Source organism: Nerophis ophidion, linkage group LG06 (assembly GCF_033978795.1).
Source record: "Nerophis ophidion isolate RoL-2023_Sa linkage group LG06, RoL_Noph_v1.0, whole genome shotgun sequence".
NCBI classification, from domain to species: Eukaryota; Metazoa; Chordata; class Actinopteri; order Syngnathiformes; family Syngnathidae; genus Nerophis; species Nerophis ophidion.
In genome coordinates this window covers 29,539,765-29,558,046 of record NC_084616.1, presented here as the reverse complement: position 1 = coordinate 29,558,046, position 18,282 = coordinate 29,539,765, and the positions used below count along the sequence as shown (strand labels likewise).

At 37.3% G+C, this 18,282-nt stretch overlaps 1 protein-coding gene across 1 annotated transcript; it reads left to right on the top strand.

The window, feature by feature from the left end:
• Nucleotides 1-415: 415 nt before the first annotated feature.
• Nucleotides 416-10,105, top strand: copz1 (COPI coat complex subunit zeta 1). Its single transcript, XM_061903294.1, has 9 exons — nt 416-548; nt 2,189-2,257; nt 2,368-2,449; nt 2,537-2,628; nt 3,358-3,413; nt 3,494-3,571; nt 4,612-4,663; nt 5,408-5,446; nt 9,588-10,105. Exons 1-9 carry the CDS (start codon nt 531-533, stop codon nt 9,633-9,635), a joined length of 534 nt encoding a protein of 177 aa, XP_061759278.1. The 5' UTR covers nt 416-530; the 3' UTR covers nt 9,636-10,105.
• Nucleotides 10,106-18,282: the final 8,177 nt, after the last annotated feature.

The window sequence follows — 18,282 nt, the reverse complement described above, 5'->3', positions numbered from 1 at the left end:
GCTACTCTCCTGAAGTCCATAATCATCTCCACTGTTTTCTGGGCGTTCAGCTCCAGGTTGTTGAGGCTGCACTATATATATATATATATATATACACAGTTCTATTATGCTAATGTAATGTTGCACAATCATATACTTTATGTTGTCTCAATAGTTGCTTTTTTTGTCCCTTTATTCTCTATTTCTATGTTTGGAAAAGTCTGTTTTATTGGAGAACGATTGTGGCTGTAAACGTGCATCATAAATGCCAAGAGATACAGTCACTTTTATTGCGATTTGGCGTTATCTAAACATCATTAAATTTCAACATTGCTTTAACAACGTACAATATTTCAAGGTGTCAAAGACGACAAATGTGATTGAAAAGCCTTTTTTTTTCTGTAGGGTTGCCTTTAAGTGCGCCAAATTGTACACGTCACACAGGAAGCTGTGCCAGCCAATAGGAAATAGTCTTACTCACTGCGCCTGTCACGTGGTCTCCGGCTACGACGGCTAGGCTAGGCTACACGGCATTGCTAACACGAAACAAGATGGGTACTCACGCATTGGTAACGTTCCTATACATTTTAACTTGATACATTAGTTTAGTTGAAATATGCCAACCGTTATCAACAAAGTAATGTGCTAAAAGTGTGAACGCGGTGGCCGGAGACAGATTTGCCGAGCAAATGATCTTTACGTGGAACAAACTGTTGGCCACCAAGCTATGCTTCCGTAAGGTTAGCGTGTGTTTGTGTAGCTTGTGGTGATGTGGAAGTGTCACAGCTGACCTTTTACTTTGCATTTAACAGTTTGCTATTTGGCTGTATTTAATCGAGTAATCAAAATAAAGTAATATTTTATCGATTTCTGGTCAATCCTAAATTGTTAAAGTTATAACTATTTGCTGGAGATGTCCGATAATGGCTTTTTGGCCGATATTCGATATTGTCCAACTCTTAATTACCGATACCGATATATACAGTCGTGGAATTAACACATTATTATGCCTAATTTTGTTATGATGCCCCGTTGGATGCATTAAACAATGTAACAAGGTTTTCCAAACATAAATCAACTCAAGTTATGGTAAAAATGCCATCATGGCACTGCCGTGTTTATTATTGAAGTCACAAAGTGCATTATTTTTTTAACATGCCTCAAAATAGCAGCTTGGAATTTGGGACATGCTTTCCCTTAGAGAGCATGGAGAGGTTGAGGTGGGGGGTGGTGTATATTGTAGCATCCCAGAAGAGTTATTGCTGCAAGGGGTTCTGGGTGTTTGTTCTGTTGTGTATATGTTGCGTTACGGTGAAGATGTTCTCTCGAAATGTGTTTGTCATTCTTGTTTGGTGTGGGTTCACAGTGTGGCGCATATTTGTAACAGTGTTAAAGTTGTTTATACGCCCACCCTCAGTGTGACATGTATGGCTGTTGACCAATTATGCCTTGCGTTCACTTGTGTGTGTGAAATGCCGAAGATATTACGTGATTGGGGTGGCACGCAAAGGCAGTGCCTTTTAAGGTTTATTGCCGCACTGTACTTCTCCCTACGTCCGTGTACCACTCCGTACAGCGCTGTTTTAAAAAGTCATACATTTTACTTTCTGATACCGATTATTTCTGATATTACATTTTAAAACATTTATCTTCTGATATTACTTTTTAAAGCATTATCTCTACTATTTTCTGTACTATACGGAGGCGCCTGAAGGGACATGGAGAGACAATTTTTTTTTTTTTTTCCCTATGTCAGTGAACCGGAAGTAAAACAGATACATCAATAGTGAAGCTGAAGTGAAACAGACAAAGCGATGGAAAAGCCTACCCATCATCCGTGGGAAAAGTTTATTGATTTCTATTTTAGTATTGGCCTAACATATATATATGCATCAAATTGTATTATGGTCCCACAACAGAGCACAGATGATGGGTAAGGTCTTGCATGCTCCTGTTCCTCCATTGCTGTCTCTTTCACTTCCGGTTCACCATCGCTGTGTCTCTTTTACTTTCGGTTCACTGACAGGAAAAAAAAAAAAGGTTTGCCAGATCTTGCGAAAAGTATTGCGAGATCTCGCTAGAAGTATTGCGAGATCTCGTTAAAAGAATTGCAAGATCTCGCAAAACATCCATGTCCCTTCAGGGGCTCCATAGTATTATGCAACAGAGTGACAAAACAATATTTATTAACAATGTGTTGCTTTAACAGGAACCATCCTTGTACACTGTAAAATCAATTCTCATCCTGGACAACGATGGAGACAGACTTTATGCCAAGGTATGCTATTGTAAATATATTAAATACATTGTTGACATATTTTTTGCAAGAAAGATTCAAACAAAGTTTTGTTCATAAATCGTAATATTTAAAATTGTATTTATCCATAGTATTATGATGACACATACCCTACAGTGAAGGAACAGAAAGCTTTTGAAAAGAACATATTCAACAAAACGCACAGGACTGACAGTAAGAGAAGTCACAATAATAACCAACAATTGAAAATAAGTGCTATTTCGTCCCTGAAACTTCTGATTTATGTTTGTGTTCTACTAGGTGAGATAGCATTCTTGGAAGGCCTGACTGTTGTTTACAAGAGCAACATAGACCTCTTCTTTTATGTTATTGGAAGTTCACAAGAAAATGAGGTAATGTTTAATTACATTTGTTTCTTAGCTATTATATTCCTGTTAAATGAGGATGGCAACATGGTGCAGGGTTGTCATGTCTGTAGAAGTTGTGACTGAGCATACTTTGAAATAAATATTATTGATTAAATAGGGTACCACCTTAATTGTTTTGTCTCATAAAAATACATTGTGCATAAAAAAAAAAAAATGCCCTGACCTGCATTCACAAATAAAAAAAAACTATCCCAGCTACATTTGGAAAGTAATTGGTTAAAGTAGAGTAATTTACAATGTACATTTTTAGAATAGTAAAAATTCACATACTGCGTTTTTTAAGTTAATACAAATTGATGCCATTTAAAGCTGCAGCGTTATTTTATTAATTGAGATTTCAAATGATTATTTTGTTGAATTAATCAATATTCCAACTGTATTTGAGGGAAAATAGTTTAAATAAACAACAAATTCACATTATTAACATTGAAACTGCACTTTTGGAGCACATGCACATTTTTATTAGGTTTCACTCCTTAAAATATGATTTTAAAGCAACAGAATATAAATCAAAACTTTGTTTTAATCTAATTAACCGATTAATCATTGCAGCACTAGTCCTATTCAATTTAGTATCAGAAAATATACATAATTAATATGACAGTGATCCTGCCCACATAGATGTTAGAATGAGTGTGCGCCTAAAAATAAATATGCTCACAAAACAAGTCTAATCAAAGCTTTTCTTAACAGCTTATGCTTATGGCTGTTCTCAACTGCCTTTTTGACTCTCTCAGTCAGATGCTGAGGTATGTCTTTGTAAATTTTTCAAGTTGAATATCCTCTATGTTGTTGCAGAACAAAATCATTTCTTGTTTTTTCTCTACAGAAAAAATGTTGAACGTAGAGCGTTGTTGGAGAATATGGAGGGGCTCTTCCTTGCTGTGGATGAAATCGTAGATGGGGGGTCAGTTAAAAATTATCCTCTTTAAGGGGAATTGCACTTTTTAGTGGAATTTTGCCTATCGTTCACAATCAATATGAAATACATGATGACTGTGTTTATCTTTAATGCATTCTAACTTGTTAATAAGTCAGTTTACAGCGCAGCCACTCGGAGGTACTTTATTCAGCCCATAACCCCCCCCCGAAAAAACTATTCAACAATACTCCATTTACATTGCATGACTTGTATATTAACCAAGTATTAGTGATATTATTATTATAAGCGATAACGCCGACAAACAATTTATAGCAGCGCTGTGATGACTATCGTGTGTTCCTATGTTTACATCATCGAATGGTATGGTGCTTCCTCATTTTGTTGCTCGTGAAAGTTTTATTCTCGATCATAAATCATGCTTCTCACCTGGAAAAAAGAAGAATGAGGACGTATTCCGACAAGTTGGTACACTTTGACATCCAATTTAGAACCGGTAATGGTGAGAATGACACGAAAAGACACTCGGCTCCACCCCCCTTTTCTTCGATAGGATTATGAGTCTTTCTTCATCTAAACTGAAATATATCAACATCCAAATGACAGACATTGTACAGTAAGTCATTTTATGTCTGTTGGCTCTCATGAAGTCTGCAGTGGGTAAAAATCAGTGATGTAGTGAGGCAAAAAAGCGAACGTTGTGATGCATATGTGTAAAATGATCAAAATGCATTAATATTAAATGTTGTTATGAATGTGCCTGTTACTACAACGCATTACAGCATGTATATAAAACTTTAATGTATGCGATTGGATATTTTGTAAGGGCTTCTATAGGCCGAATAGTGCGACTCCCGTTACGCTCCTTGGTAAGCAGACTTTTGATTGCATTTATTTAATAGTTAGAATGCATTAAAAAAATGTAATCAGTCATGCCTTTCATAATTATTGTGAATGGTAGGAAAAATTCCAAACAAAGTGCAGTTCCTCTTTTAGGGCTTTTAAAGCTAAAGTGAAGATTGTGTGTTGAGGTTGTGTGTTGAGGTTGTGTGTGCTGCCTCCTGCAGGGTGATACTTGAGAGTGACCCCCAGCAAGTTGTACACCGCGTGGCCCTCAGAGTAAGCCTCCCCCTTCTCTTTGTCTTAAACTCTTGGCATTAGGGTTGCCAGACCTATGGCCAAATTATGAATGCCGTCCCTAAGTTATCCGCTTAAGGCTCAGTGTTTTGTGTCAGAGAATGCAACATGTGCTCTCCACTCTTACGATGTAATCTAACCTATTTTCAACTTGCCCCAACACCCTGTTTTTCAAAAGGACACATTACATAGAATATGTAATGTATGAGTATGTGATAATCAACCCAAACTTTTGACTGTGAGCATCAAGGCTAAAAACAATGTTGAAATAGTTTGCCAGCAAATGGCACTCTAAACTACAGCTTTCCTTTCACACTTTTTAAAGGTAACAAGTGTTTAGTTGTAAGGCCATTGTGTAAAAAAAACAACTACATGACATAGGAGTTGAGTATTTGCTTCTTGGCATGAAAAACACAAAGTTCTCTTTCCCAAAATTCAAGTGTTTTAGTCCAGTAAGATTATGTAGGTCAACTCTGATCCCAATTTCATAAAATGGCACCCTCTGGTGGCAAGATTTAACTTGTGACACTGCCAACAAACCTGTGTAACTACTAACTGTTTTCTCATATACCTCCTAATTACCTTTGAAAAAATATTTAAAGGTAATTATGTTGGATTTTAATGTTCTAATTATACTGCATGCGGCCCCTACACTAGAATTTCTCTGGCACCCTTGTCCACATTATGTTGTATGATATCTGACCATGAACTTATTTGTTCCTTTAGGGGGATGACGTGCCTTTGACTGAGCAGACCGTTACTCAGGTTGGTGGGATTTTCCTCCATGTCTTTCGTTACAGATCTTTACTTGCAGACTTGGTTATTTTAGAAACAAGCCGTAATTAGATGGACACAAATAATTGGAATAAAGGCTTAATCAGACAAATAATGCTTCATATAAACACGTCAGTTAGAAGATTCTGATTCGATAAAAGCCCATAAGGAAAACATTTTTTATTCCGAGTTCGACCGAGAGGGGTTATTTATGCCGATTGTTATTGTGAATGGTGTCCATGTCTTTGCAGTCAGGGTAAAATCACCTTCGCATGTGTGCTACGTCAGCATGACGCGCCTTTGAGATGGACGGATGTTTATCGCCTATAAGCAAAAATGGCACGAGGGAAGCAAAATTGGTCGGTTGCTGACATAACCTTTCTGTTAGAAACGTTAAGATAACTCAGGACTGTTGGACGCCCTGATTGTTGAAAAGTTAGAAACATAGATGTACAAACAAGTTCATAAAAAACTGCTGCAAGCTAGACTACACTGAACTGTCGACCAAAAAAAAATTATTCGAACAGTTTGAAGGCCTCCTATTACAAAGTTAAACATCAAACTGGAGTAAGTGGTACTGACGCCGTCCGCATTCAGTTTTACCATCTGATAGATTACCGTATTTCCTGCCGGGTCAAACTTGCATCGCAAAATAATTAGCGCATGCTCAGTATTACCGCCTGGTCAAACTCGTGACGTCACGAGTGACACTTCCCCTGTCATTATTTTCAAAATGGAGGAGGCTGATTTCAATACCAGTAAATTGAAATCGCATAAAGGGAAGACGATTAAGAGCTATTCAGTAGGATTTAAGGTCCAAGCTTACATCACACTCAAATTTTTACTGCATGCCTTTGGTAAGTGCCGGAGTGAGAAGAGGTTTTGAAATAATTAGCGCATGCTTACTTTTACCGCATGCTTTTGGTAAGCGCAGGAGTGTGAAGAGGTTTTAAATTAATTGGCGCGCCGGCGACAATTCAAGGAAATACGGTACTTTATTGTCAAACTTGTGTTGCAACGGTGTGGATGTCGGTTTGCAGCAGAAAAATATTAACACACCTGAGGACAGGAGTCTCCTGTAAAAATGTGAGGAGCAGATTATGGCGGTGGTAACTAGGCCTGGGCCGATAATAAATTTTACTCGACGAGATATTAGTTTAGAAATTATTGCCAATACTTTTTTGAGACTAAATTAACCGCTGGTGTAATGACAATACATAATAATAATGAAAGTATACCATTTCAAATGCGAATAACTTATATTTCTCATATATTTTAACATTGTAAATATAATGTGAACTTTTAAATACCAAATTAAATAAAACAAACAAAATATATTGTCCATAAGCAAAATTTTGCACTTGAATAAAAAAAACACTACCAAAGTCAATAAAATTGGTTCTGTCTCTGTTAAGGAAGGGGTAGCGGACCCTCAAATATACACAAACAAAACAATAAAAACATGACTAAATAAAGTTATTGTAACCAAAATGATCTTGATTATCATTATCATTGTGGTATTGTTTAATGTGCTCAAAAAGTACTAATACACACACTAAAATCTTTTAACCAAGTTGTATTTTTCTTTTAAAACTAAAATAAATCGATACAATATATTTTCTTGGCAGAGGAAATATTAAATATTGCTCTGGCTTCATAAGACAATGTTATTATTATTTGTGTGTTTAAATATTTGTACTCTTTACAATTTAAAGTAAAAGATAATTAATTGTTTCACTTCCCGTTGAATGGAGTTTGTGTCCGTTTGATTCAACTTGACACTGTCGAGCTTATTGATGACTTTGTACAAAACTAGCACATCCTTTATGTGCAATGTGAATACTGTTGCTAACTTATTTAAACAGTAATGTGTTTGTACAAGTTTAGCTTGAGAATAACGTTTCATAACAGGGAAAGACGTTAATGTCTGTTTATATAACAGTATTTAACATAGCTAGCAAGCGAGCGGCAGTCAGTCCGCCTGTATCAAAGTGCAGTTATTAATGACCCATTCTTCATCATTTTAATTTAATACAGTAATACTAACCATCGGTCATCCTTACTGCCGCTTATTTGTAGTACAAACGCCCACATCCATATAAATCAAAAGAGTGACCTCTCTTGTAGACCGTCTTGCTTGCCAAACGCGCGCATTCAAAACAAACACAAACTTTATTATGACCGTAAAAGCCGCAGCCCCACCCCACCCCGCTTCACAAAGAGTCTTAAGATACCAATGAAGGACAAGAGAATTTCCCCCCCTTCTTTTCGCTGCGCTGGGTCAGAAACGCTAACCTGACTTTCGCCAGATCCTAGTAGTTCGCTGATCTCCACACATAGATCTGGGAGTTCTCAATATGTATTTCAGAAGGCAGGGCCTTGTTAAAAAAAAAAAAAAAAAAAAAAAAAAAAAAAAAAAAATGAATGTGATTGGATGGATTCCGCTGATTGTAGCCTAGATAGGCGCCCCCCGCGACCCTGAACGGAATAAGCGGTAGAAAAATGGATGGATGGATGGATGGATAAACCACTTGTCCGTTATCTTGAATGACGTGCTACCTCAACCACTCACATCAAAATCAACCCGTGACGCTGATGAAAGCGACGCTAAGAAATCCAAACCCGGTTGGAAGAGCCAAAACATTCTTGCCACCAATAAATGCCTTCTAAACCGTTCTCTGTTCATCTTTTAAATAATTAATATTCGATAGATTCGACAAAACAGTTGCAATAGCATAATCAATGTCAGCACACGATGCAGCGAGGGATGCGTCCTGACATTGTTGTTTGAATAAAACAGTCGCTTTGGCGCTATTTCACATCTATGACAGCCCGCCTGGCGATCCTGATTGGTTCATCATTTTTTGCTACCTGGAATGAGTTTACAATGCCTTCAAGCCAGACCCTTGTTTTAAGCTCAGCGAACTTCAAGGGTCTGGCGAGAGTCAGGTTACACAAACGCGCCCATCTACTGAAACCGATGAAAAGCGTGAATGCTTTTGAAGCATGCACATGGTGATTTATCGGAAAACTTACCGACTTAATTTCCATTTACTATGGGTTAATGGACTTATCAAATATCGGCCCAGGCCTCGTCGTAACACAGTATTATCACAGATCTTGCGGTATCAATGCAGAGGAGGCTGCCGTTGTTTAAAGTAGTTTTGAACACGGCCAATTTCAGACTGCCATCAAATATTGAACTTTTTTAAATTTTTGTCATGTCTCCGCTGGATGAGTGACAGATGACCAGGTTTTGTGGTCAATGTTAACACCATCTTTAGAGGAGCACATTGAATGGCCGAACTGACGTTTTAAACAGGCAATGCATCAACGCCCTTTCAGATGACACCTGTTAATGGTACATTATCTCAAGTTAACTAACGTTATCCAAGTAAACCTTATTGGGAAACCGTTACCAGGCTTCAAGTGCCAGTTTTTTTTTTTTACAAAGATCGTAGGTACAGTATTGTGCACACATTTTAGGCAGGTGTTAAAAAACACTGCAGTAAGAATGCTTTCAAACACAGAGGTGGTAATTGTTTAATTGTTTTAATCAATTAGGGTTAAGGTTTTTTACAGCATTGGTGACAATAGGTTTTTTTGTACTATTTTTTAAGGGCAAGAAAATAGACTTGCCCAGATGGTTTATTCTGATTAAAAATTTGACGCATTTATACGCACATTGAAAACCGTAAATTCAAAAATTCCAAACAACCAGGGTTTGGATCGTATTGGAGAAATGCAGCGCATGTAAACATGGTTATAGTAGCATTCTACACTTGTTCTGAAGTGTGCATTCATTCAAATGGCAACTAAACAATTTGCGTTGTGTAATATTTGCACTGAAACTGTAAAGTTAAGAACAATGTGATGTAGAAATACCATGTACTGGTAACACAAATCTGCATGGCAACTGTATATGTGAGTGTTTATACACGTGCAGATGTCATAAGTCTTAATGCAATGATAATAATACATAGGTTTAGTTACCTTTTGATATTACCCTAATATATCCAATGTATATATTTTAGTGGTTGTCATCCTGTTAATAAATAGGATTTATTCAATAACAGTGATCAGTATATTTCGGAGTTTGAATTTGTGATTTAAAATGAGTTTCACTTCCCAGGTCCTTCAGTCTGCCAAAGAACAGATTAAGTGGTCACTCCTACGATAGTCTGACCAGAAGAGCCACTGTACAGCACTGATCCACATCCTCCGTATTCCTCTCCTACAATCACAGCTTGACACATCCAGTCATACCTCCACTTCAATTTTGAATACTTTTTTGTGTGACATTTAGAACAGCAGGATAAGAAGATAAAGTGTACATTCCAGTACGCGGATTGAACTGTTTTAATTATGTAACTCAGCGTATTGCTCCATGACATCTTATAAACCCTTTTGTAACCGGGGACAACATTCCACGCCTTTCCCCCACTTTTGCTTTATCATGTGTTGTCATTGATTTGTGATGAATAATTTTGCATTATGCCTCCTAACATGTACATCATGTACTGCAATGTTCATCACTGGTTTCCAGGGTTTATTTTTTTAACTTGCCTTCTTCCATCGTCACACAATTTTAATAAATGTTTGTTGATGCTGATCCAAAAATGTGCGGCGCATTGACTCAATTTCCTGAAAGAGATGTGTTTTCATTGTGTAATGAAATTTCATTCATGGAGCAAATTTAGCTTATCAGTGGACCCCTGAGTGTCTTTTGTCCTTTATGGTTTTAGCAACCTAATCGGAGTGAGGGCTCCATCTGCTGGTGTGTGTATCACAGTGCAATACGTCCTCCAGTGACGTGATGCTGAGGCTGTACAATATTTTTCATGCATTTAATGGAGTCATACTTGAAGTTGACCCATTCATTCATTCCTCCTTGGTAGAGCCAGCTTGTATCAGAAATCTCATATGCAGCTTTCTTGAATGCCTCCCTAACTGCTGAGACTGTACAGTTTTATGCAGGCGCATACATTTTATGGCGTCACACTTGATCCATTCATTCATCCCTCCTTGGTAACACCACCATGTATCGTAAATCGTATGTTTCCTTTAATGCACCCCCACCTTTATACTGTCCCACATGTATTTTAATGCAAAAGGGTTAGAGGCAGCAGACAGAAATATCAAAATAGGCACTAGATTACATTACTACATATATGATAAAATATTGGACAGTATAGGTGAAATGATGTATGCATTCTTGCAAAACATGTGTCCACACAGTGCATGCAAACAGTCGCATTTGTCAGTGGTAAAGTTTATGCCTCCTTTCTTTGACAGAATAAGAAAAACATTTCCAACTACAACTAATGGTCATTTCTGTAACTGCCCATGTTTTTATACCTGACAATTTGTTCTAGACATCAAAACATAAAACATGTATGCTCGAGAGCGTTAACCAAAAAGCATGACACACATTAACGGTAATGTCAGACTGGAAAATAAAACTTTATGGCTCAAGAATTTTTTTTTATTTCTTCCACTGGTGAGAAAAAAAAAGATCAAATAATAATGGCATTTCGCCGACTGGGTGTAAACGTATATCCTTGATTGGAACTAATTGCCTGGATCAGTGTACATGTCAGCACAAATTGTTCACTTAAAATTATACTGGTTTCACTTACTGTATGTCTGGAACTCAAATTACAGTCTAAAGGCTAGATTATACCCTACACCTCACAAAAGTGAGTATACACTCCTCACATTTCACATACATTTTGTCAAGGTAAAATACTCGAAGAATACAGCTTCTAATTTAAAGTAGTCCGTGTATAGTATAGCTTTACTGTCCTTGGCAATAGTCAACATGCACCCATTTTGCCTGAATAGCTGATCACACAAATGAATACAGAGAACATTTCCAAATTGTGTACAAAGTTGAATATTTATATTGTTGTCTAGCACTGGCCTAATCCTCTTGAACAGGAACTTCACCAGAGCTGCAGAGGTTATTGGAATCATCTTCTCTCCATAAAGACGTCTGGGTTCATGTATGGAGAAAGAGTATTTCCACTAACTCACTTTCACCTTTCTCAGCAGCTAACTTCATTCAACACTCACTTTGGATGTGTTTCGGCTTATTATGTGAAAAAACTGACCTAAAGCCACCCATAATTTTTTGAGGTACAAACCCCGTTTCCATATGAGTTGGGAAATTGTGTTAGATGTAAATATAAACGGAATACAATGATTTGCAAATCATTTTCAACCTATAATCAGTTGAATATGCTACAAAGACAGCATATTTGATGTTCAAACTGAACAAATAATCATTAACTTTAGAATTTGATGCCAGCAATATGTGACAAAGAAGTTGGGAAAGGTTGCAATAAACACTGATAAAGTTGAGGAATGCTCATCAAACACTTATTTGGAACATCCCACAGGTGTGCAGGCTAATTGGGAACAGGTGGGTGCCATGATTGGGTATAAAACAGCTTCCATGAAATGCTCAGTAATTCACAGAGAAGGATGGGGCGAGGGTCACCAATTTGTAAGCAAATTGTCAAACAGTTTTAAAACATTTTTCAACGAGCTATTGCAAGGAATTTAGGGATTTTACCATTTACTTGCTGTAAAATCATCAAATCACTGCACGTAAGCGATGATATTACGGACCTTTGAGCCCTCAGGCGGTACTGCATCAAAAACCGACATCAGTGTGTAAAGGGTATCACCACATGGGCTCAGGAACACTTCATAAAACCACTGTCAGTAACTACAGTTGGTCGCTACATCTGTAAGCGCAAGTTAAAACTCTACTATGCAAAGCCAAACCCATTCATAACAACACCCATCGAAGAGCTTTAACTTGCACTTACAGATGTAGCGACCAACTGTATTTAGTAACAGAGGTTTTCTGAAGTGTTCCTGAGCCCATGTGGTGATATCCTTTAGAGATTGATGTTGGTTTTTGATACAGTACCATCTGAGGGATCGAAGGTCACGGTCATTCAATGTTGGTTTCCGGCCATGCTGCTTACGTGGAGTGATTTCTCCAGATTCTCTGAACCTTTTGATGATATTATGGACCGTAGCTGTTGAAATCCCTAAATTTCTTGCAATTGCACTTTGAGAAACGTTGTTCTTAAACTGTTTGACTATTTGCTCACGCAGCTGTGGACAAAGGGGTGTACCTCGCCCCATCTTTTCTTCTGAAAGACTGAGCATTTTTTAGGAAGCTGTTTTTATACCCAATCATGTCACCCACCTGTTCCCAATTAGCCTGCACACCTGTGGAATGTTCCAAATAAGTGTTTGATGAGCATTCCTGAACTTTATTAGTATTTATTGCCACCTTTCCCAACTTCTTTGTCACGTGTTGCTGGCATTAAATTCTAAAGTTAATGATTATTTGCAAAAAAAAAAAGAAAAAGTTAATCAGTTTGAACATCAAATATGTTGTCTTTGTAGCACATTGAACTGAATATGGGTTGAAAATGATTTGCAAATCATTGTATTCTGTTTATATTTACATCTAACACAATTTCCCAACTCATATGGAAATGGGGTTTGTATATATATATGTATATATATGTTTGTGTGTGTGTGTGTATGTATGTCCATCCATCCATCCATCCATTTTCTACCTCTATACCTTTGGGGATGCGTGGGGGGGGGGGGGGGGGGGGGCTATCGCAGCTACAATCGGGCGGAAGGCGGCGTACACCCTGGACAAGTCACCACTTCAGTATGTATGTAAAATTACAATGACCAAATATTTAGGGGGTTTATCTAGGTATGTTACAATAATCTTTAAAAAGTCAAAAACCTAATTAAAGTTTTAACATGTGTTTTAAAAAGCTGGTTTAAATCAAATCCATGCAATAATTAGCTTTTGAATGTATGTAAACCTATCAGAATTTAGTGGACCGCCCCTTTACATACAAGAGCGTGAACATATAAACTTACGAATTATAAATGATCCAAATCAGACCCAAAACTTCATTAGTTGTTCTTTATGCCATTTCATTGAAGTTTCATCGAAATCCGACCATAACTTTATTAGGTTTTTTACTGACTAACTGACAAATGGTTAGATAGTATGAAACCTCCCGACATAGTTTGTAGGTCTGCTATTTATGTTTTTTTTTGGAAGGTGTCTGTTTAACTGTCTTAAACACTTTGTCCACTAGAGGACACTGTTACATTTATATTTCATTTGACTGTTTGCACACTCTGTTGAGCTGAAAATACCTGTAATTTGTTTAATACATGAAAACAAATTACTACCATCTCTTATAACTGCCTTAATTTTTAGCGTATCACCACAGTTGCACTAAAACGCAGCCTTTAATAGGAGGTATAAACATCCTCGTAAAGCGAGGTGACGTTTCATCATCAGCATAGCTATGAGCAGAATTGCAATTAGCAATGGGACGGTACTAATTCCCAGTACCTGGGACTCGGTCAGTGTTCAAATGTACCATTTTTAGATACTTTTGTGTGTGTTCAGATGTCAATAAATGTTCATTTTTTTTACAAAATGAAATCTTAGTTTTCTTATTTAACATTTAACAATTTATTAATTTGGATAACTGTGGTGCCCAGTTGTTGTAACTTTTCTACTTATTTCATTTCTGAGTCTCATTTGCAAGTATTATATAATACACTTTGCATAATAATAATACTACTAATAATGATTTTATTTGTATCACATTTGAATAACTAATCTCAAAGTGCTACAGAGTAAAAACATCATAAAAACATTAAAACAAGACAGTAAAAAAAACAATATTAAAACTAGCTATTTGATTGTTTGTTTTTAAAAGTAGATTTAAAGCCCTCTTTTAAAAGCATCCACCTCCACCGTCTGTGGATCCCTAAGGTGGTCAGTAAGGATGTTCCACAGATGGGGAGCGGCATCTTCAGAAGCTCTGTCCCCCATGGTCTTAAGCCGTGTTCTGGGCGGGAGCATACAGTGCTGTTGGTGGGAGGAAGTTGGTGAGGTATATGGGGGCATCACCGTGGAGACAGTGGTGGGTGTGCAGGAGGACTCTGTACTCTGAAGGGTGCAAAGGATGGGGGTGAAGGTCTGTAATATCATCGCTTACGTGCAGTGATTTCTCCAGATGGTGAAATTCCTCATTTCCTTGCAATAGCTCATTGAGAAATGTTGTTCTTAAACTGTTGGACAATTTGCTCACGCATTTGTTTACAAAGTGGTGACTCTCGCCCCATCCTTGTTTGTGAATGAATGACTGAGCATTTCATGGAAGCTGCTTTTATACCCAATCATGGCACCCACCTGTTCCAACTAGCCTGTTCACCTGTGGGATGTTCCAAATAAGTGTTTGATGACTATTCATCAATTTTCTCAGTCTTTTTTGCTACTTGTGCCAGCTTTTTTGAAACATGTTGCAGGCATCAAATTCCAAATGAGCTAATATTTGAGGAAAAAAAACAAAGTTTACCAGTTTTAATGTTAAGTATCTTGTCTTTGTAGTCTATTCAGTTGAATATAGGTTGAAAAAGATTTGCAAATCATTGTATTTTTTTTTTTTTCACGATTTACACAATGTGCCAACTTCACTGGTTTTGGGTTTTGTACTTGTTAGTACACACTAGATTTTTGAATGTAACTTGCATCTACAAACACCGTTTCCATATGAGTTGGGAAATTGTGTTGGATGTAAATATAAACGGAATACAATGATTTGCAAATCATTTTTCAACCCGTATTCAGTTGAATATGCTACAAAGACAACATATTTGAGGACTGCTCATCAAACACTTATATGGAACATCCCACAGGTGTGCAGGCTAATTGGGAACAGGTGGGTGCCATGATTGGGTATAAAAGCAGCTTCCATGAAATGCCAAGTAATTCACAAACAAGGATGGGGCTAGGGTTACCACTTTGTAAGCAAACTGTCGAACAGTTTTAGAACAACATTTCTCAACGAGTTATTGAAAAGAATTTAGGGATTTTACCATCTACGGTCCGTAAAATCATCAAAAGGTTCAGAATATCTGGAGAAATCACTGCAAGTAAGCGATGATATTACGGACCTTTGATCCCTCAGGCGGTACTGCATCAAAAACCGACATCAGTGTATAAAGGATATCACCACATGGGCTCAGGAACACTTCATAAAACCACTGTCAGTAATTACAGTTGGTCGCTACATCTGTAAGTGCAAGTTAAAACTGTACAATCCAAAGCCACAGCCATTTATCAACAACACCAAGGAACGCCGCTGGCTTCGCTGGGCCCGAGTTCATCTAAGATGGACTGATACAAAGTGGAAAAGTGTTCTGTGGTCTGATGAGTCCACATTTCAAATTATATTTGGAAACTGTGGACGTGGTGTCCTCCGGATCAAAAAGGAAAATAACCATCCGCATTGTTATAGGCCCAAAGTAAAAAAAAAACAGCATCTGTGATGGTATGGGGGTGTATTAGTGCCCAAGGCATGGGTAACTTACACATCTGTGAAGGCACCATTAATGCTGAAAGGTCCATACAGGTTTTGGAGCAACATATGTTGTCATCCAAGCAACGATATTATGGATGCCCCTGCTTATATCAGCAAAACAATGCCAAGCCACGAGTTACAACAGCGTGGCTTTGTAGTAAAAGAGTGCGGGTACTTTGATGGCCCGCCTGCAGTCCAGACCTGTCTCCCATCGAAAATGTGTGGCGCATTATGAAGCGTAAAATACGACAACAAGACCTGGGACTGTTGAACAACTTAAGCTGTACATCAAGCAAGAATTGGAAATAATTCCACTTTCAAAGCTTCAACAAATAGTTTCCTCAGTTCCCAGACGTTTATTGAGTGTTGTTCAAAGAAAAAGTGATGTAACACAGTGGTGAACATGCCCTTTCCCAACTACTTTGGCACGTGTTGCAGCCATGAAATTCTAAGTTAATTATTATTTGCAAAAAAAAATAAAGTTTATGAATTTCAACAGCCACAGTTGAACTCCCCTGACAGAAACACATCTACTTTTTAAGCTTATCTTATTTTTGTAATGCATTCAACTGAATATGGGTTGAAAAAGATTTGCAAATCATTGTATTCTGTTTATATTTACATCTACCACAATTTCCCAACTCATATGGAAACGAGGTTTGTAGTTTGTAATTAACAATGATCATAGTATTAACTACTGTGTTGATTCAAGAGTGATGTATTTTTCCAAGACATTGGTCTTAAAGTTTTTTTAAATGTGAGAATGGAACTGGAACATTTTAAGGAATCATCCAAGCTGTTCCATAGTTGAACCCCCTGACAGAAACACATCTACTTTTTAAGCTTGTTCTTATGTTTGCTTTCTGAAAGACAGCTGAACCTCTGAGATCATAGGGACTCTCCCTAGGTTTGAACCTCTCCTGTAGACTCCCAGGCAGCATGTGGTTATGAGCTTTGTACGTCACAATAGCAGTGTTAAGGTCAACAAGATCGTACAGTTTTTATGTATTTAATTTAATAAACAGAGCATTGGTATGGTCATGATAATCCGCATAATTTACAATTCTAATCGCTTTCTTTTGAAGTAAGAACATAGAATTGATGTTTTATTTGTAACTGTTACCCCAGATTTCAACACAATAACAAATATATGGGAGTACGAATGAATTATATAACATGTTAAGAGCCTTTTGATCTACAGAGTTTTTAATTTAGCAATGATTTTTGCCATTTTTGTCTTGAGTATATTTATGTACAGTTTCCAATTTAATTTATCTTATATAGATACCCAAAAATTGTGTTGAATACACCCTTTCTATCTCCATATCATCAATTCTTATATGACACTGTATGTCATTTTTCCTATTTCCAAAAATTATATATTTTGTTTTATTTAGGTTGATTGATAGTTTATTGGGATCAAACCATTGCTTTAGTATGTTCACTCTCTAGAGTTTCTAGGAGCTGGCCAAGGTCTTGCCCAGAACAGTACAGACTAGTGTCATCAGCAAAGAGAATACAGTTGAGTTTTTTAAATATTTTACAGATATCATTAATATACAGTAAAAATAATTTTGGTCCCAGTACAGAACCTTGGGGTACTCCATGTGTTATAGTCTTTTTATCTGAATCTACATTGTTCATATGCACATACTGTTCTCTGCCACCAAGATAACTTTTCAACCAATCATGAGCAAGACCTCTAACACCCTACCTCTGCATTTTTTTTAACAAAGTAAAGTGTGATCGATGGTGTCAAAGGCCTTGCTCAGGTCAATAAAAACGCCAACAGCAAACTCCCTCTTATTCATTGCAGTGGTTACCTCCTCAACTAAAATTACAACTTACAAACCCCGTTTCCACATGAGTTGGGAAATTGTGTTGGATGTAAATATAAACACAATACAATGATTTGCAAATCCTTTTCAACCCATATTCAGTTAAATATGCTACAAAGACAACATATTTTTCGTTCAAACTTACAAACTTTTTTTTTTTTTCAAATAATACTAATTAACTTAGAATTTAATGGCTGCAACACGTGCCAAAGTAGTTGGGAAAGGGCATGCTCACCACTGTGTTACATCACATTTTCTTTTAACAACACTCAATAAACGTTTGGGAACTGAGGAAACTAATTGTTGAAGCTTTAAAAGTGGAATTCATTATCATTCTTGTTTTATGTAGAGCTTCAGTCGTTCAACAGTCCGGGGTCTCCGCTGTCGTATTTTACGCTTCATAATGGGCCACACATTTTTGATGGGAGGCATGTCTGGACTGCAGGCGGGCCAGGAAAGTACCCGCACTCTTTTACTACGAAGCCACGCTGTTGTAACACGTGGCTTGGCATTGTTTTGCTGAAATAAGCACATCAGTAAATGTGGTTTGTAACTG

Excerpts from the sequence above, each read along its gene's own strand:
- copz1 (XM_061903294.1), top strand. Across the intron at positions 4,664-5,407 it reads TACACCGCGTGGCCCTCAGA|GGGGATGACGTGCCTTTGAC; the intron begins GTAAGCCTCCCC and ends TTGTTCCTTTAG. Across the intron at positions 5,447-9,587 it reads CTGAGCAGACCGTTACTCAG|GTCCTTCAGTCTGCCAAAGA; the intron begins GTTGGTGGGATT and ends TTCACTTCCCAG.